Here is a 25,911-nt window from a genome sequence, read left to right as displayed (position 1 = left end):
CCTCATCATTCTCCCTGAAAAGCATCAGCGGCTGCGAGATCATGTGACACATTCTGCCCCTAAAGGACTAAAAAAAGAACACCTGACGTTACAAACAAGAAACTCAATATAGCTCACAGTTATCCTGAGACAGAAAAGTAAATCATCACCTGAAAGAAACAGTCATTGATGACACGCTGCGGTTCACCCGAAACAGATAAAAACACTTTATTTCACGGATTATTCATAGGGACTGAAAGGAGGAGGGTATCTTGTGATTTTACCCTCCTGTCTGCATGTTTCAGTCTCCATCAACCATCATCACTTGAACATTCTGCTGCAGGCACCACGTTAAAAGAGAATACTTGACTGTACACACAGGGGGGGCAATAAAAACTGCCACAGCCAGTCTGGCAATACTGCAAGGCCACCGTGGGCTGGAGTCACACACAGCTGAAGAAGAAGTCCATGTACAGTCCGAGTCAGACGCTCTGCTGACTCCTGTGTTCTGCTGAAAAGGAAAACCGTGCACAAATTTAAATAATTTGAGTCTTTTGTTGTTCATTGTCCTTCAGAAAAAGTCATGTGGTTGTTGTTTTTTTGTTCTGAGTTCAAACGTCTTTTGTAAAATAAATTATCACAGAGGAATTTTAACGTCCTGGCAGCGGCCTGCCCGCGTCAGCATCACAGGAAAGAGGAGAGGGCTGCCCATCAACCGACCTCACCCCCATCCTCATTTCAAGCTTATGTCTGGAGGCAGATGAAACACAGAGCAAGGGTGCACTCTTGATGAAGGTCAGAGGTCATCATCTCACACGCAGCCGTGACATCATCCACTCGAGACCCTGGCACAGCCTGGAGGTAAACAAGACAGTGGGCGTGTCGCAGAGGAACGGGGATGTGGAAGAAGAGGAGGGAGGTGCAGACAGACAGGCATTAAGATTAAAGCTCTGTATTATACTGACATTAAAACACAGTGGTGTGAAGTAACAGAGCGAGCAGTGAATGCAGTTCTCACCCCTCCCCAGTGAGGGCGCAGCAGGCCTGGATGTGCCACTGGTGGTCTTTGACAGAGGTAAGCTGAAGGCTCTGAGAGATCTCAGCCACAGACATGCAACCTTTCACATCCTGCTTGTTGGCGAATATCAACAACCCGGCCTTTCTTAAATCCTGCAGGACAGACGACAAGAGAGGAGAAGGTCAAGAAATGTAGAGTCTCTCAAAGACACACATCATGTATGAGGGGACACAGAATCAGATTAACATGACTAAAAATGGCTGCTGTTTTTTCACATCTACATAACTTTAAGAGTTTGAGTTATAGATGGAAAAAAGAATTAGTGCATAAATTAATGTGTTAATGTTAAAAACCAGTTCAGACAAAAGATTGACGACAAGACGAGTTGAAACAAACACCTTCTGTCAACGCTCTGTTCTGTAACTTTGTAAAAAGGTTCACAGGAAGTGACCACGACGAGACGGTGTATCATCTCTAGTCAACAACTCTCTGTGCTTCTGATCTGTAACGTTGACAGGAAGTGACCACCATGAGACGGCGTATCATCTCTAGTCAACAACTCTCTGTGCTTCTGAAACCAGCATCAGATGAACTGTATTCATAATCAATACGCCACAATAATATAAATAACCAGCATCAATTCATCAGTCAATGAGAATGTGGGTTTTTTGACTTGACCAGCTGACTTCACTACAAGCTGATTGGCTGTTGAAACAGGTGACGTGCTTTAAAACCAGCTGCCGGTCATTTGACCATCTAAATATCAGGTGACACCATCAGCCAACTTGAGTCCAGCTCAGACCGGCCAGGTCACACCGCTGACACTTTTCTCTGACATGTTCTGAAATGGTTTCATCTCATCACGAATCTTTGGTCTGAACTGGACTAATCTCATCATAACTCTGATCACAGACCTGTTTTTAAATTTAGCTCCTCATGTTTTTCAGTTACATGACTGACTTAACATTGAAGTAGGGATGCCAAGATAAGGGGAAGTTAAATAAACTCAACAACAACACTAGTGTTATTGTTCCACTGGGCTTTTTACAAGAGGAGATATTTGTTAGTGACACTCAGTATCTGTAGAGCGCTGTATTAAGTTACTGCTGATGCAAACTGAATATTTCCTGCTGCTGCAAGCTCATATTTAATATGAAGTAGTCACAGGAAATGCATTGTGTTCATCAGTGAGATTAGCACTTACGCTATCACTCATCATAAATGCATCTACAAAACAGACAACAGTAATTTTCAGTGTTTGATAAAAGCGGATGAGTTTGAAATATTGGAGGGAGTTCTGGAACAGGAAGCAGCAGCCACAGTGATCTGTCAGATGAGGAGCGAGTCGTCCATTGGTTGTTTGATCCCCGGCTCCTCCAGTCCACATGTCGAAGCATCCTTGGGCAAGATACTGAACCCCAAATTGCTCCTGATGGCTGTTCAATCGGTGTGTGAGTGTGTTATAAACTGAGTATCAGGTGGCACCTTGTACAGTAGCCTCGGCCACCTGTGTGTGAATGGGTGAATGTGACTCGTAGTGTAAAAAGTACTTGAAGAATACCGAAGATTAAAAAGGCTCTATACAAATCCAGGTCCATATATCATAGCAGTAGGCGACAGGCTGCACACCTCCAGCCTCTTGATGTAACCACTCTTTTTTTCATATCATATTAAAAACTACACCAATATTATCATTAATGAGATGATGCGCCACACCCCTACTAAACATATTAACTATTCTATAACCTGCATGTTTTAAACTGTGGACCTAAAACTTTGACACAGAGTTTTTAGAGTTGTGTTAGTGATCTCATACTACTTTCAAACTGCTTATAAAAATGCTGTATGTTGAGCTCAGTGCTGCTGAGTGGTATTCAATTTTAATTTAACCCTTCTTGTAGCATAATTCAGCTAAACTAATGATCCATTAAGGTGCGGACACACCAAACCAACATCAAAGAACTAGCGGCAACGAAAGCCAACTGTTGCGTCGTCTACGTCGCCTCACGTCGCCCTGTGTCAGTTGCATTTGAACACACTACACGGACTACATCCAACGGCCAAGTAGCACGTACGTTCTGCGCCTGCGTGAGAGAGAGCGGAGTGAGAGAGTGGTACATCCTGTCAGCCGAGGGGTTTCCTATCTGTGCAGCCGAGCACCGCAGCACCTCCACGGACTATTACATCCAGACGGTCCCGGTGTTTCCTCCGCAGGCTCCACTTCACTCAGCTGCCCGATAAACCCGCTGCTTCTTCCCACTTTAACCTGAATAACAAACCAGGGCTCGGTGCTCCGGTTGGATCCAAACGGAGAGCCGGGGCTAGCTCAGAGACTAGCGGAGGCTAACTGGCTGTGCTTCCCTCCGGTCATGCTGCGGCTAACGCTCCGCTAGCCGCTCCCAGCTAGCTCCGGCTCTCCGTTTGAATCCACCGCCGACGCCAAAGTGCCAACGATGCAGGACACACCACAAAAACTAGGCCGACAGACGCTCCGGCCTGACTTTGGTCGACGGCTGACCGTCGGCTTGGTGTGTCAGGGCCTTTACATTTTGACAGCTATAACCGTCTCTATCTAAATCTCTGAAAGGTTCACAGATGTATGGCAGCAGTACAGTGGTATTGTTGATTAGTGAAATAAACCACGAACACTTGTAAGAACACAAAAACTAAGTCTTACAAGAATCATTATCATTCTTCCATGATACTCACTTCATGTGCGAGCATTCTGTAAAGTTCCTCTTTGGTCACAGAGATCCTTTCTCTGTCTGTGCTGTCGACCACCACGATGACAAACTGCTCACAGAAGATGAAGAGACATGAAGAACAATCAATAAATAATATCACGTAACCTACAGGAGCCATTTCAAACTATAACCTGGCCAATATACAGGATTTATAAACACTTGTTGTAATGAAACAACCTCGATGTGGATCACTAAGTTTTTGGGTTTTTTTTGGTTGCAAAAACACATAATAACAAACTGTCAGTGTTCTGTGGAGACACTGTTTCTAAATTAGCTCAAACCCACATGACGTGTTATCACCTCTGTGTTTGTGTAGTATGTGTTCCACGATGACCTCAGTGACTCTTGACCCCCGATGTCCCACATCAGGAAATGAGTGTTGTTGACAACAATCTCCTCCACGTTGCTCCCAATTGTAGGAGAGGTGTGCACCACCTCGTTCATTGAACTAGAACGTACAATGTGGGAAAATTAAAACTTTAGTTGGTGTGATAAATTCACAAAATGACCACATTTTTTTATTGTAGATTGTCTGGGTGTGAGGACAGGTAACTGATACTTACAACTGGTAAAGGATTGTGGTCTTGCCGGCATTGTCCAGGCCCACAATAATGACTTTGTGTTCTGAAAGGAAATAAAGACACTCAGAGATAATTCAAAGAGCAAACAGTGACATCATCATGTGGGCCAAGTGCCGAAATATGACTTTTATATAAACTCAGCTCAGTAATGTTTTAAAGATGTCTTAGGATGTGGAACTGCACTGATTCAAACAACAGCCCTCTCTGTGTTCAGCATTATCCCCCAGCACCAAATGTGTAGCTTCACACATCGAGCCTGGCGGAGACACTGTGGTGTGTGAACAGTGTACTTTCACAGCTACAGATGAGTTTGTGGGTGGCCTTAAGCAAGCTTGTACAATCAGGCAGCAGCTGTGGACATGGCATGCATAGATCTGCTCTCTCACACAAAAAGACTTTCCTGTGACAAAGACTAACAAGACGTGACAACTCAGATGAACCGCTACCTCGCTGCTGAAACACTGAAGTGACAAGACGATGGGAAGATGTCCTGTAGTAAGGATGGGAAGGTAAAGACATGAGAGTGAACTGCATGAGGACACTTTTAGAGACACTCAGCAGCACTGAGGGCTCTATCTAAATCTCAGGTTCTTCATTACGTCGCCATGTTTCAGATCCTGTGACAACAGAGAAAAAGATGAGGAACATAAAGTGTTTGGTGTTATTCGTTACGGCCAAATGAGTAACGAAGTGAAACTAGAGCATGACAGAAAGAGATCACGCCCACGTCCTACCTACACTTCTCTGTTCCTGTACACGTGTTAAAGGAAGTCTTATCAGGATTATCTTCAGGTCTACAGGAAAGCCTTCACAAACATTAAGGAATGCACACTAGGTATGCGTTTGTTCTCCTGCTGATAACAGCTCACGGTACAATGGCTCTAACATTATTTTCAGGTGTCGTCCTAAAAGTTTTCTGAAGTTTTTATCCAGTTTGTGAGTTCGTCGAGTTCTCACAAAGTACTGCACGTCAAAATACAGCTGCGCGGTCGTTTTAAAGAGGGTGCTGTGAGGGTCCTAAGGACAGAGGGATGTCGTATGCTGTAAAGCCCTGTGAGGCAAATTGTGATTTGTGATATTGGGCTTTAGAAATAAAATTGATTGATTGATTGATTGAAAGACCAGGGTGGTAAAGATTCGAAGAGTCCTTGACACAGACAGAGATGTTCATGTGTCAGAGAAACCAGACCTCTTCGTTGACTCCGCTGGTTTTCTCAGCCGACCTCTTGTTAAAAATCTTGGTGTAATTTCTGACAGCTCCAACTAGCCTTTAGCCAAAGTAAAGGTCTACCTCCCCCCTGCAAAGAGCTTGTGAGTCATCAATGCTTTTATATCCTCTCAGCAAGATTAACATAATTCATCAGTCAACACTTCATCGTGTGCTGTTTGTACAAACTGCAGCCGCTCATCTTCTAACTGGAAAAATAAAATGAGACCACATCACACCAGTACTGACCCTCCTCCACTGGCTTCCTGCCCAGTTTAGGATTGATCTGAAGATTTTATTGCTGGTTTTACAGGTTTTAAACAGTGTGGCACCACATTATCTAACAAACTACTGTATCTTCATACTCCAGTTAGAGCACTGAGGTCGACCCATCAGATGATCCCAGAGGTGGACACATGAACAGTAACAACTGAGCCTTTGGCGTACGACTGATCCGAGCCTGACAACGTCACTGATTGCATGCTCTGTTTGGTCCAGATTGTAACTCTGTTAAGTTTATTTTCTCTGGTGTCCCTGTTGTTGTTTGGTTCTGTTTCTGTTTGTGGATTTTATGGCTGTTCAGCACTGCAGCTGATTTTAAATGTGCTCAACAAATAAAGTTAAATAAAGACTGTTTTTGGGGCTTGGTGCAGCCATGCAAACTACTTCACTTTTAATTCAGGTGTTGTAGGTCTGTTAATTATTCCTCTGTTTGCACAGCTGGGTGTAACTCTGACTCTAACTAACTGCAAATGCTTCTTCCACCAACACATTCAGATACATGGGTAGGCCAAAGTGTGTTTGGGAACTTGTGCTACGTCCACACCAATGTGTTTTCATTGAAAACTGCATTTTAAAGCTCCAGTGTGAAGATTTAGGGGGAAAATAAAATCTAACATTATAAGTAAGATATCTTTAGTGTATCATCAGCTGAAAATAAGAATCACTGTGCTCTGGTTCCCTCAGAATGAGCTGTTTATATCTACACAGGGAGCAGGTCCTCGTCTACAGAGATCACCATGTTGCCCCGCCATGTTTCTACAGTAGCCCAGAATGGACAAACCAAACACTGACTCTAGATAGAGAGACTTTGTGTTTTCACATCAGCAAACACAGTTAGCAGCCCCTCCATGACAAGAGCACATAATACACAACTTTATTATGTGTTCTTACTGGTTTAAATCAGCTGATCAGTTTGTTTTGGAGAGGAGGAGGCCTCTGTGGATAATCTGGTTGCCTGTAAAAACCTCTTGAACATCTGGATGTTAAGTTATCAGAGAAAGAAGGTGAGCACAGATTAGCAGATGCTAGGCTAGCGGCCCATATCCAACATGCCAAACACTGTCAAAGAAACACTGATGATGAGGAGACCTCTAGAGATAAAGCCTCCTAATCAATGAACACTGGAAGAATTGTAACTGGGAGAAGATCCAGCTGGTTGCAATCTGCTAAAGTCTTCAGAAACACCAGATTAGTGTTGATGTTAATAGTTCTGCATTTTAAAATGAGAACATATAAATGTGGCCATAGCCTGAGGAACACATGGAGCTGGTGTCAAGAGAGCTTCAGCTAATAATAGCTTCGTTCAGCCACCTCATAACAATGAACGAGTCTGATGGAGGTTCGGCCAAACACACAACCACAGATGTCACCTTAAATCTGAATGATGGGATACTTCCTAACAAATCACAGCTTCTGCCTGTTGATTGAGACTGACTGCTTCTTAAGCTCTGCATGCTGCTGTGCCTTAAAGCTGACAGAATATAAACCATCTATCTGCTGTTCTCCACCGAGTGATGAAACACATTCACAAATGCAAGAATGAAGAAATGGGCAGCAACACACTGCAGACTTTCACAGACGGAGTCGGTGAAGATAAATTTAACACAGTGAAATGATTCAGAAGATTCGCCTCATGATGTCTCTTCTTCTGCGGGTGCAAATTAAAAGAGTGATTTGTATCAGTGGACTTTCAGTAACATAACTGAATTTTAAGGTGGATTCCAGATGTACTAGGGTCACCTGTCACCTTTCCTGTCTGTCTGTCTGTCTGTCTGGAAAACACCTTAAATTCTAGTTGACTTACAGAAAGTCTCCGGCAGTGTGAACCCCCCTAACAGCATTTTGTGCTCCATAAAAACGTGGTGCACATACATAACCACATACAGTCACAGCTGTTAGGAGAGAAAGTAAAACCTGAGTAAAGCTGAGGAAGTGAAAGCAGCTGCACAGAGAAGTGCAGCAGATAAAATGTGGGTCTTATCTGAGTAACTGCACCACGATGAACCTAAACAACACGGCTATGAAGACTCAGAGTACATCAGCAGAAAATACAGCTGCAGCAGACATAAACAGACTGCATGCATAGACACAACAACAGACAGCGTCCTCCACTATCTCCACTCCTGTGCTGTGTGGAGTAAAAAGGTCACACAGGTGTCACACACAAACTGAACCAACAGCAAACATTCGTTAGACGCAGGTGTCAAAGAGGCTGCAGGGGTTTCCTCCCACAGTTAAAGCAGGGCTGCAACTACTCTGACAAAATGTATCTGGTGACTGGTTGGCTTAATGGGTGTTTGCACCGCGACTGCGTTAACCTGAAGAAAATGCTGTTGTAATAATCAAGAACAAGATTTACTTTCCTACTTTTTAATAAATAATATTTGTTCACTTTTAATTTTTGAGTTGTCGACATGTTTTATGAAATAATAATGCACAGTGTGAAGTGACACACATTTCAAATATAATGAAGTATTTCAAATGGTTGTTATAACATACGCAATATTTTTTGGAACGACGTCGAACCTTTTAGTTTAAACTGTGTTCAAATTTGAATGTTTTCTGAGTGTTTTCTTTCTTCAAGACGAGTCTACTAGCCTGGAAATCCAGACCCAAATCTAGAAAGATTTAGGGTCTGGCTATGAGTAATGAAAATGGCCCAACTCGAGGGGCGGCACCAAGCATGCATTTGAAAATATCACTGCATGCAGGTGGATAAAACTATGACCAATCAGAACAATACACGGGGTGACGTATACACTTAGCTACCAGCGGAGCTAACTGGTAGATTAGACTCTTGCCGTATCCGGTCGGCACAAGAGCAAAAACGTCCTTCTTGCAAAGGAAAGACTCGAGCACCGTCTTCTGTTCCTCTTTTAGAGAAAAAGCCAAGTCTAACTCGTTCATTGTAGCGGCCAAAGCCGTTTCAAACAACTGGTGTTCATCCGTAGTAGGGCTGCCACGATTAGTCGACTAATCGATGACTAATCAACACTTAAAATAATCGGTGACTATTTTAGTAGTCGACTAATCGGTTTGAGTCATTTTTCATAGAAAAGTACTATAAAAGTACCCAAAATACTCTTACTGCAGCTTCTTACGTTCAAATATTGGCAGCTTTACACACTCTCCCATGACGGTGAACTAAAAGTCTTCGGCGTGAGTACGAAACAAGACATTAGGTGACATCATTTTGGGGTTTGGGAGAGACAGACTGACATTTTTCAACATTTTAACACATTTTTCAATAAAATGATTAGTCGACTAATCCAATAAATAATCGACAGATCAGTCGACAGAGAAAATAATCGTTAGTGGCAGCCCTAATCTGTAGCCATCTTGCAGTGTTTACTGACTGATTCTGGACTTCGTCGTCGCAGCGCTGTCGTCATCTGTTTAGCTCGCCTCTGGCCCGCCTATATCAGATACACTGATGTGATTGGTGCAGCTCGGCTACAAGGGCATGGGTAATGAGCATCATTACTGATTGCCAGAGTGATTCGCTGAGCAAATTCAAATTGTGCTCTAGCGAGAACTCTGGATTTCCAGGGTACGAGTCTACTGAACGTGAGGGGAAATTAGTCTTTGGGACATCCCTAATAAAACTGATGCTGATTAATCTTATGTCAATAAACTAACTAATATACAGCTGAAATATTTTAACTGAGTATTTTAATTAAAAGACACGAAGGCTGGATGAACTCTGAACTCTGAATTGTCTTTACTGTGAGTGTGTGTTAGTCAGTCTGAAGGTACAGGTGTACTCCACCTGTGGCCCAGCGTGTGGAGACAGGCTGAGATCGTCTCCTGGGTCTTTTCACCCAAACAGGATAAATGTATTAGAAAACAGAAATGAGAGCAGACCCTGTGACCATAAGAACTCTGCTATATCACTGCCTCGAAGCCTTTTCAGGATTAAACAGTGACGAATATGGGGCACTGAGTTTGTAATGTGTAATCACATGCCGTCCTCACTGTGAATGAACTGCTGTTGTTCACTGGGTTGAATCAATCAGCTGAGGACAGCCATGGTACCACTTCCTGAGACTGGGATGTACAGCTGGGGCTCCATCCAGGGGTGACAATAAAAGCCTCACAGACTCCACTGACATGATGGATAGACGCAGAATGGAGACGATCTCAGAGGTGATCTAACACAGGACGGTGCTATCTGATGACTAACGGCAACCACAAAGAAATAACTAGCTTCTGCCAACGTTTGTCAGGGAGCGGCCAGAGGAAGTCTGTCAGACAGTTAAAAGGACGTTGGATGTTGGGTTGGCCTGCGATCATTTTTATTTTCCATTTGTTTAGGATGTAATCTTAGTTCAGTTCAGTTTAAAGGTTAAAATGCGAGTCATAATGGAGGTGTGGTAAGAGACACCCTATTACCTCACAGGTAACCCGCAAAAAGCTGTGTAACAGGTAAACATATGTCAATATATAAACTGACGGGTAAAAATGAGGTGGTGGGCGTGCAGCAGGTGAGAACCAAAATCTATTTTATATTTTTCAGAATAAAACGCAGTAAAAAGATGTGCAGTAATATTCTGACAGTTGCTTTTATTTTGAAAGTCAGTGACACCAGTGTAACCTTTGACCCCGTGGTCACATTGGTCACCGACGTGGAGGACTCCAGCCATGACACTCTGCAGCCCGAGGATGAGGTGGCAGCCTACATGGAGTTCGGATCCTTTGGAGGTTTGATGGTGGTGGAAGGAGCATGCTAACATGTTTCCTAACCTGGCAGTGATTGAATGTTTCCACCATCCAGTCAAAGAGACGGAGAACCAGCTTCATGTGAGGGACTGGAGCCTGGGTGCAGGTCAGGTCACGGGTAGGGATGCCAATAATATTGATACGTCATCAGTATCAGCCAACATGCCGATTTCTGCCGATATGACAAACCGATGTATATTTTTTTTTCCAGAAAAAGAGACGACTGTTTGCTCTGTAAAATCAAACGTGTATCAGAACCTTATGTTGGGTGCTCATGGAGAACAGGAAACAACAGGATACACAGGAAGTGCTCCAACAATACAGAAAATGAGGAAGTAACTATTAAAGCCTTTATTGTAGAGGCTGAATCATTTTTAAAGAGCCGACATGTTTGGACCACTGCAGGTCCTCATCAGGGCTTCAAACAAAGGCTGTGAGTTATTATTTCCCTCTGAGCTTTACAAATTTAAAAGCAAAGGTTCTTTATAAATCAGACATCAGCCCCTTTTCCACCAACATTTCCAGGAAGTTTTATTTCCAGGAATTTGTTTACCTGGCTAAAAGAATTCCTGGTAATCTGAGAGGTTTGTGTTTCCACCTCACCTCAAAGTTCTGGGAAATTTATTCAAATTAGCGTGATGACGTAGATGATGCGGCGTGTGTCCTGTATTTGGCGCTGCCAGCTTGTCTGGTTACGTGCTGATGTAGACAGTTGGGGCTGTTTGTCTCAGCCAGCAGCTCAGTTTAAAGTATTTTAAGTGTCAAACTAAGTTAGTCTCCAAACAGACAGCTGTCATTAGAGCTCATTAGGAACAATTCACCATCAGCTGAACTAGCGTGCTGTCCTTGTGTCAGACATAACTTTAGTGTCGGTAGATGAGAGACTGTGGGCGGAGCCTACTGAATATCACTGTCTACATGTTTGCATGTTCATGCTGCTGAACACATGTATTGATAAAGTATTGGCTAAGGGTTAATGTCACTTACAGTAACGAATGCAGCTGCCGTCAACTCCAGTCACTTTCAAGTTATCTTCACTTCGTTTCCACTGCAGCTGCTCGGCTGTTCACCGGTTACCGTGTCGTGTCGTGTCGTGTCGGTGTGTGTGTGTGTGTGTGTGTCGGTGTGTGTGTGTGTGTGTGTGTGGAGGAGTTCAGCGTTAGCACAAAAAGAACCGATACCGTTAGCGCTTATCAGTACTACAGTCCTTGATAATGTAGCCCCGAGGCTAATTTAGTACCGGGTTTCAGTACCCATCCTTAATCAAAACACAAACGAAGTGAAGCTTGTAGAAATGAAATAAAGTTTTCAGCGGCTGCTCGTACCAGGAAGTGCAGAACGCTGCAAGTGTGTGTTCCACCAATCAGCGTTCTTCAGCACACAGCCCCGTCCCTCAAGATCAATCAATCAATTTCGATTTTATTTATAAAGCCCAATATCACAAATCACAATTTGCCTCACAGGGCTTTACAGCACACGACATCCCTCTGTCCTTATGACCCTCACAGCGGAAGATATCCGGGGAATCTGAAAAGTCCTACCCTCCTACTAGGTACTTTTTCAGGGAAAGTTTTTCAAAATCCTGAGAAAAGAGAGAAGTTCCTGCGGTGGAAAAGGGGCTAATAACAGTACTACACAATGCAAACACAAACACATGGTCTCAAACCAGGGTGTTACATCAGCAGACCTACATACATGAAAATACATATTAAAGTAATTCAGAAATAGACCTGTGCAGGACTCTGCTGATTAGCTTCTAAGGCCTGAGAACAGAGGTCCTGACACAAAGCAGACAGTATTTATAATGTGCGTTTACTCACAGGTTGTTTATATTTTAAGGGGAAAATATATAATATTTATAATAATATAATATGTAATATATAATAATATATATATAATTCATGTATCTAACAGAGACATTTACGACCTGCAAAACTCCTACGAATAACCAAAGACCCTCAGAACTAAAACAACCCTGACCCAACTATGAACTGGTCCCCAGACATTTATCCATCCGTCTGAATAAACACTGGTTGAACAGGTAACGTACGATACAACACACAGGTGTGTTTGTCAGGTGGAGACATCAGCGTCATTTAAACAGAGAGTAGAGTTACGGGTTCAGCCGCCTCCAGCTGTTTAACATATTTCTGTAATAACTGCTGTATAATGCTCTTATTATGTTATGAAACTTTGAATCACTGACGATGAATCTCCCCTTTATTCTAGTTCAGGGATGTCAAATATACGGCCCAGGGACCAGAGCCAGTCCACCACAGGGTCCGATCGGGCCCACTGACGACTTTGCACAACTACTAGTGATGCTCTAGTGAAGGCTGAAAGGTGTCAGTTTTTACAGTGGGTAGCTTTTCATGTAAATAGTTTTTCCACCTTTCCTAGACGCAGCTCTCGTGGTCATATTTCAAGATATTGAAAACTGTGCAAAACGCAGTCGATCAGCAGCTTCAGGACAAAAGAATCAGCACCAGAGTTCTACCTAAAAACAAGACTGGTGAAACCCTGCTGCTGAGACACTGCCAACACTTCTGATTTGTCAACAGTCTGTAAGGCAGAGGAAGAGTTAACATATGTTTTGTAAATGAATGAGCGTTTTTAAAATGTACTTCATTAAACTAAAAAAGGGACAACATTTTCCAGGTATTTATTTAAAGGATATTATGCAACGGTTTTACTGATCCGGCCGGCCTTCACACAAAACGGACTGTATGTGACCCATGAACTAAACATGAGTTTGACACCCCTGTCCTGTTTTACAGGAGCAGACTTTTTACACAAACTTCCATTATGTGGAAAAATGCTTCAAGTTTCAGTTTTAGTAATAAAATTAAGCAATATCACACAAGAGGGAGTGATGTTGTACTGTGATATCGTCACAGCTGTGATTCGGTCGTAGGCACGAGGCCGCAGCAACAACAGTTCAACAGTTAAATAAGCAAGGCTGATTAAGAAATGTTGAAAAATGAGGACAAAATAGGTAATTTAAGCATTTTATTTGTCTTCCGCCAACAAAAATAGTTCCCTCAGGACTCCGCTGTCACCGTTGCTATGTAACGCAGACATGGTGCGCCAGGCACTTACTCTTTATACACATTTATCTGCACGTTTCCATTAATTGTGCAGCCGGTGAAATAAGTCTCTGGTGACTGCATGGTGGACTGTGGCTTCACAGACACAGTCGACTCTGCCTTCTGATCTGACAGTATGTTGCTTTTCTCCAAGTCATTGAGCTCCGCTGATGAAACACTGACAAACCTGGATGTGTGCTCAGATGGATTCAGCTTCTCCTCTCCCTCATCTTCCTCTGATGACCATTCATAGTTCAATTCAAAACTTATTTTAGGAAATAAATCCATATTTTTGGCTGTTTGACAGTGGATGAATTAATTAGCCTACAATGCAACTGCTGACCTAACTGACACTAACCGTCAGTTTTGATATGATTGTTGATTGCAATCAGCTGTGAGGTGGAGTGATACATACACAGTGAAATAACCGTGATGTTCTACTCCAATATCAACACGGTTTTACTGTCTCTCGACCAATCAGATTGCAGGGCCGGAACTAACTGTTGTTAAACCAACATAACATCATTGTGCCTGATGTTAACACTGTGATGCACTCTAATGTTATTATTTAAATACTTTACTACACTGTAACTTTAATCTTGTATTTTATGTCTGTCTGAGTATATTTTAACTTTTATTTTCTATCCTCTACCTGGTTTTAAATGTCCTTTCACACTGTGTTTCTTTTGCACCTTGTCTCGTATCCTTCGAGTTGCTTTGTTGAAATGTGCCACAGAAACAAACTTACATATTTTCTGAGACAGTTTTCTTACAGTGAAAGTCTCCTGTTGCAGCCGTGGTGTGCTGAGGTCACTACACCAGAGTCACTGAGAGATGTGGAGGAGATAATGCTCCCAGTTACAGCTGACACACCACCAGTGTGTGTGTGTGTGTGTGTGTGTGTGTGTGTGTGTGTCCCATGTGATCAGCTCAGGAGAACAGGGGTCAGGAACAACTAAAACCAGACTGTGAGAATTCTCCTTGTTTCAGAGAGGCCAGGTGAGGTGTGAATGGACTGTAGGTCACCTGTGGTGCTGACATCATAGTCATAAGGTGATGTCATTACAGTGTCAGAGCAAAGTAAACGTGATTCACTGTGGAGTCATTCATTGATCCTTATTGGCCCGAACACTGTGCTGATGTGGCTGCCTTCACTGTGTGTGTGTGTGTGTGTGTCGTAACACTGGGACAGGACTCACGTTACACGGTTTGTTTACTGACTCCAGATCAGTGTCCAGTGTCTCAGTTTCACCTTCGCTCCTCGTCACAGAATAAATAACAAGTTCACACACACACACACACACACATACGGTGAGGAGAGTGGGACACACACACACATTTACACCGGTCAAAGCCGTAACATTACCGATATATGAGCGGGGTGTGTAAACAAACACACATTATGATGTGTTACTAAGACTTATAGAGTGTAATGTGTGTGTGTGTGTGTGTGAGGCTAACAGGGACGGAGCAGTGTGTCACTGAGGGCCTCCTCTCAACACCCAGCTCACATTTCTTCGACACTTGACCGATAAATAAAACGTCACTTTCTTACCTTGATGGTTAAAAAGCCTCCATAGCTTGGTGAATAATATTCCCATGGCTGACGAGACGGTTTCTTTGATGCCAGCTTGTAAGAATCTGCTGGAACTTAGCTAGCTAGCGTTGATGCTACTCTCTGCTTTCAACTTTACCTAGCTAGCTAGCTGGCTAACTACACAGACGAAGAGCTGTCACGGTTTTTAGGAACAACCGCCATACTGTGTGGGAATTAACGTGAACGGCGGCTCTCCCTCGGGACGTGGAGCTCAGTGTGACCGTTAGTGGCTGACCGAAATCAAAAGCAGAACGGTGCCGCTGCGGCTAACTGGTTACCATCAGCTGCTGCTGGAGAGCGCTGCGCTGGTTAGCTGTCAACCCTGCGCATGCGCACTCTCAACACACTCCTGCTGGTACCAGACACAAAATTAAGTATTAATTATAAAAGTACAGTTAATAATAATGACAACAATAATAATATAATCAAATAAAAAAAATCTGTAAAAATCAGTGAATAAATATCTGGTATGTAAAAACAAATAAGAGGTTTACTGATCCTACCATAATTTGGGAGAATACCACACATAGTAATATAGATAGATAGATAGATAGATTATTAACTTTTTAAGTACAACTGAGTACAAATTATATTGAAAAAATATGTTGAACTGAATTACTATTTATTTTTATTTTTTATGTCTTTATTTTAGCAAAAATATAAAAAGTCCATCTGTTATGATAGTTAACGGAGCACCTTTGAATTTTGAGGAATTTGGGGATTTTTGAATCACAAAAAAACTCAAGCAAGCAGACAGACGACCTCTGCTGCTCGAGGAGCTCAAAGTCCATGCTGACATGTACAGTACTAAGAGGTCAGAGATACAGCTGGGACAGAGACCATGAAGAGGCTTAAAGGTAAAATCAGTGAAATCTTAAAATCTGGGAGCCAGAGACTGGAGTGATGTCATCATGTCTCTTGGGTCTGGTTATATTGTATTGTATTGTGTTATAGTGCTCACTTTGTGTATAAGTATCAAACGGATGCGTGTGTTTGAACAAATAAAAACAGCAGTCTCCGTACAACAGCATAAGGGCAGTTTATTTCATTACAATTGTAAAATGACAGTGCACACACATTTCTAATCAATGCATCATTCTCTCACAGGCAGTATTCAAATCTTTTAAATTGTCGCTTCAGAGTTTCAAACAGCAACAATAAAAGCTACTGTATATGGCAGGTAAGAGCAGACGTGTCCTCGTCCATCGTCCGTCTCCAGAATCACTGAAGCACAACGAGATCTCTGATCAATGAGCTGGAAAGAAAAACTGAATCTGAGATCTTTAACAAATAATAAATTACAAGATAAAAGGATATGTGATAGATTCATCCTGTATCAGCTGGCTCATCTGATTAATGCTGCAGGGTGGTGTTTTACGTCTCCATAAAGTAGCACGTTAAAGTCATCGTGACAAATGCTTTCACACAGTTGGAGTTGGAAATATGGAGAAGTAGTTCAAATGTGTCAGTGTTTATTAATCATGACGTCAGATGGTCTTCAGGTGTCTGCAGGCTTTGAATGCAGAAATCTATTTAACATAATTTAACAAACTGAAAATGAAACTTTAAATAACTGAATGTTTCTGTCCTTCATTATTTCAGCTGTATTTACACATGGAAGCTCTCAGTATAAGTCACTCACTACACTCCAACTCTATCTACTCCAAACGACGTCCTGCCAAACACATGACGGACCACAGCAGCTGATTAATGCATGGAATATGAAAAACATGCTGGCATGAGCAATCTACTGACTCCTACTCCTGGAAGTCTTCCTTCCTCATATCAATAACAACTACATCATAAAACTTCTTCACATTTCTACATGACGCTCAGAATCACTTCCCATCAGATGGGTGATAAACGCTACATCTGTCTCCTTCCTGAGGTGTGGAGCTTTGACACGTCTCAGTATCTGCCTGACCTCCATGTGGTTGATGACCCAAGTGGCATTGACAGATGACACAGAGAGGGCAGAGGGAGCTACTGTCTGGACCCTGAAGAGAAACACCACCACACCATCCATGTCAAAAACAAATGTGTAGAACTCTGGGTTTTTTGGGAGCAGGCTTCCACAGGGTTTGTTACACTCACATCGCAGACAGTGGCAAACAAAGTTGAGGAGAGTTAAAGATGTATCATACTCTTCTTCTTCTTCTTCTACCAGCTCCTGGACACGTGCAAACAGGTTCTGTGCTCTTCATCACCGCTGGTGCTGCGTGCCACTGGCTGGAGGCAGATTCAGTGGTGACTTGTGGTTACCTGTGGTTACCTGTGGTTACCTGTGCTTCCTGCCTGCATGCTACAGTAACAGCTGAGATGGCGGGGAGGGTCCAGAGGAGCCTTCGTCGCACACTATCACCTGCTAGTGTACTTCACCCACAGGCCACAGATCAGGTCCAGCTTCAGCCGTCCCTCTCAAACCAAACGTCTCTGCTCTTGTGCTTCTGTCACACCCGGCGCCTTCACAGCAAAGCAAGAGCAGGATTCTTCATATTTTAGGTTCAGATGCTCGTTTGGCAGGAGCCAAGGCCGAAGGGAAAATGAGGTACTACACATCGACACAAGGTTGTTACAGTCCAAATGAGTGTAGTAGCTTCAACTCTTTTCATGTCCGTAGTGGTTGGTTGGAGAAAGACGAGCCTACACTTTGTTCCCAGCAGGCCGCAGCTCAGTGCCGGTGCCTGGAGTCCTGGCTGTAGCCTCCTGGAGATCCTCTGTTACGGTGAGGCTTGTAAGAATCCTGGTAGGGGTCCTGGAAGTCCTCCTCCACCAGAGGCGAGTGGTCCCGGCTGTGCTGGGAGCCCGAGGACAGGCGGTTGCGATTTTTCCGCGCCCGTTCGTTGTGGTAGTTCTCATCGGCGGGCATCAGGCTGCGGCGTTCAACAGGTGAAAGGTCTGTTGTTGTGTGGTTGCTGTTTCGGTTTCTCTGGGCCTGTTGGAGAGATGAAACACTCAGTCTGTGCAGTGTTTGATTCATTAAACCTCACACAGTTCAGCAGCGACATGAACATGAACTGCTCTGAGGACTCTTTAATTCTCTGGAAACTGGAAATGCACCATGCTTTAGTTTGCATGAACGTAGTCCAGTTATTCACACAGAGAAGCTGTGATTGATTTAATCATCTTAAATGTAAAGATTAATAGGAAACATTCCTGGGTCCATTTTTGCAGCATGAAGACTCAATATGCCTCCATCTTTATGTAGATATGGATCAGGAGAGTTTCTTTATGTGTTTCGATTTTGTTCACACCAAACCCCGACGACACTTAACAGCCACATGTGATCATATGTGCTGCTGTGAGCTCATGTCCTGTAGACACACGATTAAGATGAACTTTGTCGGTTACTTGTACCTCTCCTGTTGCATGTGTGTGTATGTCTAGGTTTTGGTATTGATTTCTGTGTAGTTTAATTTGCCAATAACAACAGTATTTACATAAAACTGCATAATTCATAATGTTGAATTGGCAACATGTTTGTTAAGTATCTCAAATGTTGAAAAATGAGATCTACTGTAGTTTAATCTTTTAGGAACACCTGATGATGTTGCATCATATTAACTGACATAAGAAGAAGAAGACCTGACAGTCACACTGACACATCTCTGCCCAGAATCACCTCTATGAGCTCCAACAGTTGGTGTCAAACATTTGTAGTTTCCTCATTTCTGCCATCAGTGAGGAAACTACAAGTCATGCAGTGAATCAGCTTCTTCTGTCAGTTTGACTTCAGTCAGTTAAAAAGCACTGTATGGGTTTAGGTATCAAACTCCCAAAGACACTTTAAAACAACCCACTGGTGTTCTGCCGCTCTGTCTCCTCAGTATGAACCCAACACTCACAGTGTGGCTGACACATCTCTGTAGAGTCTGGAGGAGAGCAGCGGCATGACGCACGTGTTTTGTGTTACTGCACCATACTCTGGTCAAACTTTAACCTGGATCCCTTTCTCACATGTTTCTGTGTCTAACTGACAAATATAAAGATTTAAAATGTGTCCAATACTGAGCAAGAGCACTGTAGCCTGCAGCTGTGAAACCTCACGGGCTGATAAGCACCTGCAGTTCACGTCCAGTGTCAGTAAAAGTGTCCGACATCATTACTGAAAGGATCTCTGAAGAGGTCGACCTTTTTGTTTAACCCTTTGAAACCTGGAGTGACGTCACTTTTCTTGTGCTGCTGTCAGACGCCTTTCACAGATATTTAACCCTTTGAACTCTGAGCTTATTGGTGTGGAAAAAAAGGCAGTGAGCAACTTGGTAAAAAAAAAATAATTAATTTATTCATTCATTTTCCATAAGCCCTTATCCTGTTAGGCAGGCATGTCCAAAGTCTGGCCCGGGGGCCAATTGTGGCCCACAGACCAATTTTAATTAGCCCTTGGCTTGACTTTCAAAATATACCATATGTGGCCCTTTACACAATAACGGTTAATCGAGCAAGATCACTTGGCATTTTCACCCTTCACCTCACAATGACAGGACTATCATACAGTAGACAGGCATCACGTAGTAATAGTTCATTTAAAAGATAAAAATGGTTGCATTTATCTCACTTTAAAAAAACATCAAAAAACTTTTGATGCGAGAATCATTTGGCCCCCAGGTGTTTTCATGTTGTTTTATCTGGCCCCTATTCAAAAACGTCTGGACACCCCTGCTGTTAGGGGTCACAGGGGGCGGAGCCTATCCCAGCTGACATTTGGGCGTGAGGTGGGTACGCCCTGGACAGGTCACCAGACTATCACAGGACTGACAGAGTGCAATACATTCCAAGAAATTTCAAAAAATATTTGATTTAGACAATTATTTTTTTATAAAAATTAGGGAGAAAGAAAAACGCCAAGGAAAAACTACATTTAGGCTATGATACAGAATTATCATCATTAGTTATTATCATTTTTGAGCAGTTTTTCCAGTTAATGTCCTTTTCTTTTCTTTTCAAAATTTTCTTATTTTGAATTTTCTCTTTATACCAATTTCTTGCTAATTTTTTAGTCATTTCTTCTTTGGTTGCTCACCGCCTTCTTTCCATGTTTTTTTTTTAAAGAAGCCAAACCAATTTACCATCATGTTTCAGAGGGTTAAGAGTAAAATACTTTTTGTTTAATCATGAACAGCCCTGATATCCCAGAGTTGCTGATCATCGGTACGGTGGAAAGACGAGCAGAGATGGTTTCTGTGAGTTTTATTTTGCTTCTGTTGAGTTATAATATAATTATAATAACTGGTTTTTCTAAATAAAAGTCTGGTGATTTCAGAGCTGTTTCTGTTTGAACAAAAATGATTTTACTCTTTAACACAAAGCTCTATCTCTGCAGGGATCCTTTGTATAAAGTTGTCTGACACTATAATAACAGTCTGATCCTGTCAGTGACAAAAACAAGGTTTCAGTATTGCGTCAGACGTTTCAGCTACAAAACCAGCTGCTATGTAGTCTCGTGAGGCAAATATGCACTGTCAATGTACGTCCACTAAAAATGTATTTTTGTCACTGACAGGTTCAGATTGTTATTATAGTGTCTGACACCATTATGAAAGGATCCCTACAGAGACAGAGCTTTGTGTTAAAGAGGAAGATCCTTTTAGTTTAACCAGACACAGCCCTGACATCACCAGACTCTCTGTGGAGATTGTCTCCATGATGCTGTCAGACAAAAACAAGCTCTTCTGGTGGCTGTACATTGTGAACATGCCCCGAGTGTTTACTATGCAGCCTGTCTCACCTCTCTCACTCAAAGCTGACAAAGTTTCAAAAACTGTTGCTCCCATCAGTCACTTTGACACAAACACATGAGAAACCAGGGCTGAAGTTACTCATCAGGTCTCTGGAACATGCTGAGCTTTAGCAGATGCATGTCAGGCAGAAATGTTTTGAGGAATTTCTGTGGACAATTTTAAAACTTTTTTGGATAACTATCAGAAACCGTCACAACTGACTGCAGAGAGAGACTGCAAACATTTTAAAACCTGTCGAGACTGCAGCAGAGCGTTTGTTAATCAAAAGATTTGAGTTATCGTCCTCAGATTCTTAACAATCTAACTCTTCTCAGCTACAACACATTTATCAGAGGCTCAGCAGTCACTCAGTGTGACTGTATATTCTCCTCTTCCTCTGATGAATGTGAAGCTGTATTTAAGCCTGACTGGATCTTAAACATCAGTAACATATAAACACACTGATAAATAATTCAGACTTTAATTAACCAGAGAATACAAGACAACATTTGTTTCCCTGCTAGCAGAGTTCACCTGGATGGCGGCAGGGTACGGGGACAGAGCGGTGGAGCCCAGATTGCGTCCCAGCAGGGGGTTGAGTGGCGTGCTAAGTGAAGTGTGTGTAGCACGCCAGTATGCCTCCAGGTACTCTGCCAGGTGTTCACAGGCGTCCTCCAGCTGGTTCTCATCCAGGATGATATCAAACATCTCCTGAGGTGGGAGAGAGGAGAGGAGAGTGTCACTGATGGTGAATACCTGCTGCTCTGTTTCAGATTTTAAAGTGTGTGTGAAGTTAACTTACAGAGGGACACTGAGACAGTTTCTCTGCTGCAACAAGCTGCACGTTCAAGTGTTTGCTTTGAGACTTCCCTCTGGATTTGATGAGCCGCTGGAGGACCTGTGGGAAGCACACAGACGGCTCAACAATACAAAGACATATCTCAGATTATAGTTTAAACACCAGCTACAGAGGCTTCAGGTTACCAAGAGCCTCAGAGCTCTGCTCACTGCCTGCAGCAGACTTTAAAAGATTTAAAGGCACAATTCACCTTAAAGTCTTTTTCCCCTCTTACCTGTAGTGCTAGTTATCAGTCTGGATTATTTAAGTGTGAGTTGCTGAGTGTTGGAAATAACAGGCTTTTCACTACATGCACTCACAAGAGTTGACTCTGGGCTGACCTCGCCCCCTTTTCACACACCCATTGTTAACCCAGGATTAACCTGAGCTCAGGGCTCTATGATTCATGCTGCACTTTCAATAGCCCCGGGATGAATGTCAGTAGGAACGTGTAACTCATATTGACACTCTGAAATTAAAGCCTCTCTTACAATGGTGACTTTGAAGTCCGTTCTCAGGGGATAACCATGAAAACTCAAGGCTAACCCTGCTCCAGAGAAAAGTGAACACTGTCTGAGCCCCAGGCTACCAGCTCCTTTAAGACCAGTTAAAACTGAAGGTTCATGATGAGGCGAGCTGAAACAAACACCTACTGTCACTGCTCCGTTCTGTAGCGCTGTAAAAAGCTGCTGGTTCACAGGAAGTGACCACCATGAGACGGCGTATCATCTCTAGTCAACAACTCTCTGTGCTTCTGATCTGTAACGTCGACAGGAAGTGACCACCGTGAGACGGCGCATCATCTCTAGTCAACGACTCACTGCGCTTCTGATCTGTAACGTTGACAGGAAGTGACCACCATGAGCTCCACAAGCTGAGTGTCATCTAGTTGTGTTATACTGGAGAGAAGTCAGACATCTCTACGGCCCATATCTCCAACACTGCAGCTCACAACAAAACTATCTGACTGATAAACAGCTCTACAGGGAAGAGGAGAACATGTACTTTGTGAAAGCTAATGTGAAAATCAACTCAGTTTTACTGGATGGCTGTCTGCTAGCTAAGAAAGGACGACAGAGACGCCTGCACGCCAATGTGACTGGGCGAGAAAGACACAAAAAGGTCCAAAGGCTGAGATAAAAATAAAAAAAAATCTATTTATCTGAGGAACCTGTGCACAAATAAAGATAAAGAGTGAGTAAAAACAGGAGCAAACATTTCATCAGTGTGTCTGCTGTCTGAGCCTTCAGTCTTACCTTGGGTGAGGACACTTTAACGTGGACGATAATGGGTGCTAACGAGGTCTTGATGAGCTGTGCTGGATGGTTAATGGTGTCTGCGTCCAACACGACCAGCTGCAGAGACCTGGCCAGCTCAAAGATCCTCTCTATCTCACTCTGCACCTCCGCTACACAGGAAGACACCAACACACAGCAGAGCGGCCATGATGAACGAGAGGGAACATGACGACGGTCAGAGAACATCAACACATGCACATGCACATCATTGAGTGAACAGTTCCTGTAGCTTTACCCAGGCTGGAGCGGGTGTTGGATCTCTCAATGATGGCCCTCTTACTGGGGTTGTTTAGTACTGACCTCTTGGCCAACGATATGTCAGCTGTTACCCGTGTGATGGATATCCTGAAACAACACCAGACACACGTCATGCACAGGAAACTGGCAGCAGGATGATTCTCTGTGTGATAGATGCTGCTGCACTCTGACTGCTCACCTCCCATCAAACCTGTGCTTCAGGAAGTCAAACAGCGCCTTCTGCATCATATCTGTCACCTGCGGTGACGAATCAGGGAGCAGGTGGAGGACACACAATGAAGAGGGAAGAAGAAGAAGATCAGGTAATTCAAGACAGACAGAAGTCACAGAGCGTGACAGTGTCAGACATGTAACAGTCAAACAATCCTCACACATCTACATCGTAAAGCAGCTCAGATGGACTCTTATTATTCATTCTGATGGCGTCCGTACAGGCCGCTGCTGCCGAGCTCTGTGAATCACACACCTGACCGAGCCGTTGGTTTCTTTCTTCACGGCTCTGTGCAGGACGAATGTGGCCACTTTAAATTAAGTGATTAAGAGCTACGATGAGAGGTGTCGCAGAGACCGACGCACAGCTGATGGATTGGAGCGATCACAAAGTGCAGCCGTCTCCTGATGAGTCTGACCGCCAGGCCGAGGCCTCCAACTCAAACAGGAAGTCGAGATGGGGTAGCTACGTCTTTGAGAAAGTCATCAGTCTTTGTGTTTGTATGAGGTGTTTGACTCGAGGCGATGAACACATGATGGAAACATGAATCTAAACAGGAGAGCTTTGTGTTCGGCTGTCACTCTGATGTGTTCAGCGACAGAGGGTTGACGGGGAGGCGTGTCATCTGAGCTGAAACACGGAGCAGCTGTCTGACAGAAATTAGTGCTGTTAAGATGTGCAAAGACTCCGTGGATCCAAAAGGTGAATCAACTTTACAGTGAAAGAACGTTATGAAGCAGATTTACTCAGGTGATGAATAAAGTTTAGTTTGGAGGTGTCCTTTTTACTTCCACTGCATCGATCTGACAGATTTAGTTATTGCACTCGTAGAAATATAGGTTACAAAGCGGTTCTTCCTGAAGGGCTGAGGTTCTACCCAGAACCATTCGCTTCTGAACAACCCTTTTCTTTAAATAGTGTTCTTTAAGGTTTGTTTAGTAAGGCCGAGGGTTCCATTAAGAACTAAAACAACGTTTACTGGGAGACAGTTCTATGGGTAATGTGGTCGATTATTATTTTAAGAGCCCCTCTGGATGGGTTCCAGCAGGGGTTCTTCCTGAAGGACTGAAGTTCTACCCCAAACCATTTGCTTCTGAAGAACCCTTTTCTTTAAATAGTGTTCTTTAAGGTTTGTTTAGTAAGGCCGAGGGTTCCATTAAGAACCAAAACAATGAACAGTGGGAGACAGATCTATGGGTAATGTAGTCAATTACTATTTCTAGAGCCCATCTGAGTGGGTTCTAGATGAAACCCTTGGAATCTAAAAGGGTTCTTGGTAAAACCTCTTGGGTGGGTACTTGATGAAATCCTTGGAATATAAAAGGGTAATCAGTGAAACCTCTTTGGTGGGTTCCACATGAAACCCTTCAAATACTTAAGGGTTCTTCCAGATGAAGATTAAACCCTTGTAATATAGAACAGTTCTCAGTAGAACGCTCTGAATGGGTTTTAGATGAAACCCTTGGGACATAACAGAGTTCTTGCGAGAGCTCCCTTTGAAGGTTCTTGCAGACTTGGAAGGTGAAGAGGTTCTGGAGAAAACCCCCAGAGAAGGTTCTGGTTGTAACTATTATACCACAGAAGGGACCTCAGTAGAACCTCTCACCTGGGGTTCTGGGTGGCTTTCATAGAAGATTCGAGGTATAACCCTTTATGTTGGGTTTCTAGGTAGAACCCATAAGGTTATAAAAGGTTCTAACAGGAACCAAAAAGCGCTTTCAACCATTTATGGTTCTAGTTATCACCTTTATTTCCAGGAGTGTAGTTACTTTGAAGACTTGTAATTTAGAGACAATTTTTGACACAAACATACGATCTGTTCACGATATATCTTTATCAATTAAACTACCAACAGTGTAAACATGGTTCTAGTTCAGCTCGATCAGATGCAACATTAAGATCCTGCTTACATACATGTGGTACAATCAATATGTCAGTACTGATATTCCAATAATATCATATACAATAATACTGTCAAGGATCATTCTGCTGCAGAACCTCATCATCTTCCACCACTCTGCAGCCGTACGAGCCGACACATGACCCTGACACCATGTACTCTCTTAGTAATGAATAAGAGTACCTCCCTCCTCGCTCTGTGCCACTGACAGAAAGAACAACACTGCTAACACCAGATCTTTTTAGTTTTATTATTTGCTGTGTGATATTGATCGATCAGAAAACAATAAACAGAACTGTGTCTGATGTGATCAATAATAACCACGTCTCTGTTTCTCATGGAGACACCTCCTCTTGGTGCAGTCAGTGCACATTATTCTCTGTTTCTAATTTCAAACCATGCTCCACTTTTTTAGACTGATGCAGTTTACACAGAAGGTTGTTACCACGGCAACACCAGAATGGGAGGCAAAG

General features: G+C 43.0%; 2 protein-coding genes across 6 annotated transcripts in view; both read right to left on the bottom strand.

Moving 5' to 3' along the window:
* Nucleotides 1-187: 187 nt before the first annotated feature.
* Nucleotides 188-15,543, bottom strand: arl5a (ADP-ribosylation factor-like 5A). The gene is made up of 6 exons (XM_033613807.2): nt 15,172-15,543; nt 4,305-4,365; nt 4,042-4,189; nt 3,707-3,790; nt 998-1,149; nt 188-834 (listed from the first exon to the last, which is right to left on the bottom strand). Exons 1-6 carry the CDS (start codon nt 15,215-15,217, stop codon nt 786-788), a joined length of 540 nt encoding a protein of 179 aa, XP_033469698.1. The 5' UTR covers nt 15,218-15,543; the 3' UTR covers nt 188-785.
* Nucleotides 15,544-16,232: 689 nt separating this feature from the next.
* The window catches only part of cacnb4a (calcium channel, voltage-dependent, beta 4a subunit), a 57,656-nt gene continuing 47,977 nt past the window's right edge, over nt 16,233-25,911 (bottom strand). For all 5 annotated transcript variants that reach the window (XM_078174766.1, XM_078174767.1, XM_033617926.2 and 2 more), the window contains 6 exons: nt 23,506-23,564; nt 23,305-23,414; nt 23,028-23,179; nt 21,736-21,831; nt 21,468-21,644; nt 16,233-18,148 (listed from right to left, as the gene is read on the bottom strand). In XM_078174766.1, coding sequence (XP_078030892.1) covers nt 17,885-18,148; nt 21,468-21,644; nt 21,736-21,831; nt 23,028-23,179; nt 23,305-23,414; nt 23,506-23,564 — 858 coding nt within the window. In that variant the 3' untranslated portion in view covers nt 16,233-17,884. The remainder of the gene's footprint in view (nt 18,149-21,467; nt 21,645-21,735; nt 21,832-23,027; nt 23,180-23,304; nt 23,415-23,505; nt 23,565-25,911) is intronic.

The sequence above is a fragment of the Epinephelus lanceolatus genome, chromosome 14 (genome assembly GCF_041903045.1).
Source record: "Epinephelus lanceolatus isolate andai-2023 chromosome 14, ASM4190304v1, whole genome shotgun sequence".
NCBI lineage: Eukaryota > Metazoa > Chordata > Actinopteri > Perciformes > Serranidae > Epinephelus > Epinephelus lanceolatus.
Note: the sequence above shows the minus strand (reverse complement) of the source record. Positions and strands in the feature narration are given on the sequence as shown.

Coding starts and splice junctions, on each gene's coding strand:
- arl5a (XM_033613807.2), bottom strand. CDS start 15,217: ATGGGAATATTATTCACCAAGCTATGGAGGCTTTTTAACCATCAAG. Junction 4,190..4,304: donor ACCACAATCCTTTACCAGTT/GTAAGTATCAGT, acceptor TGTACGTTCTAG/TTCAATGAACGAGGTGGTGC. Junction 835..997: donor TGCGCCCTCACTGGGGAGGG/GTGAGAACTGCA, acceptor GTTTACCTCCAG/GCTGTGCCAGGGTCTCGAGT.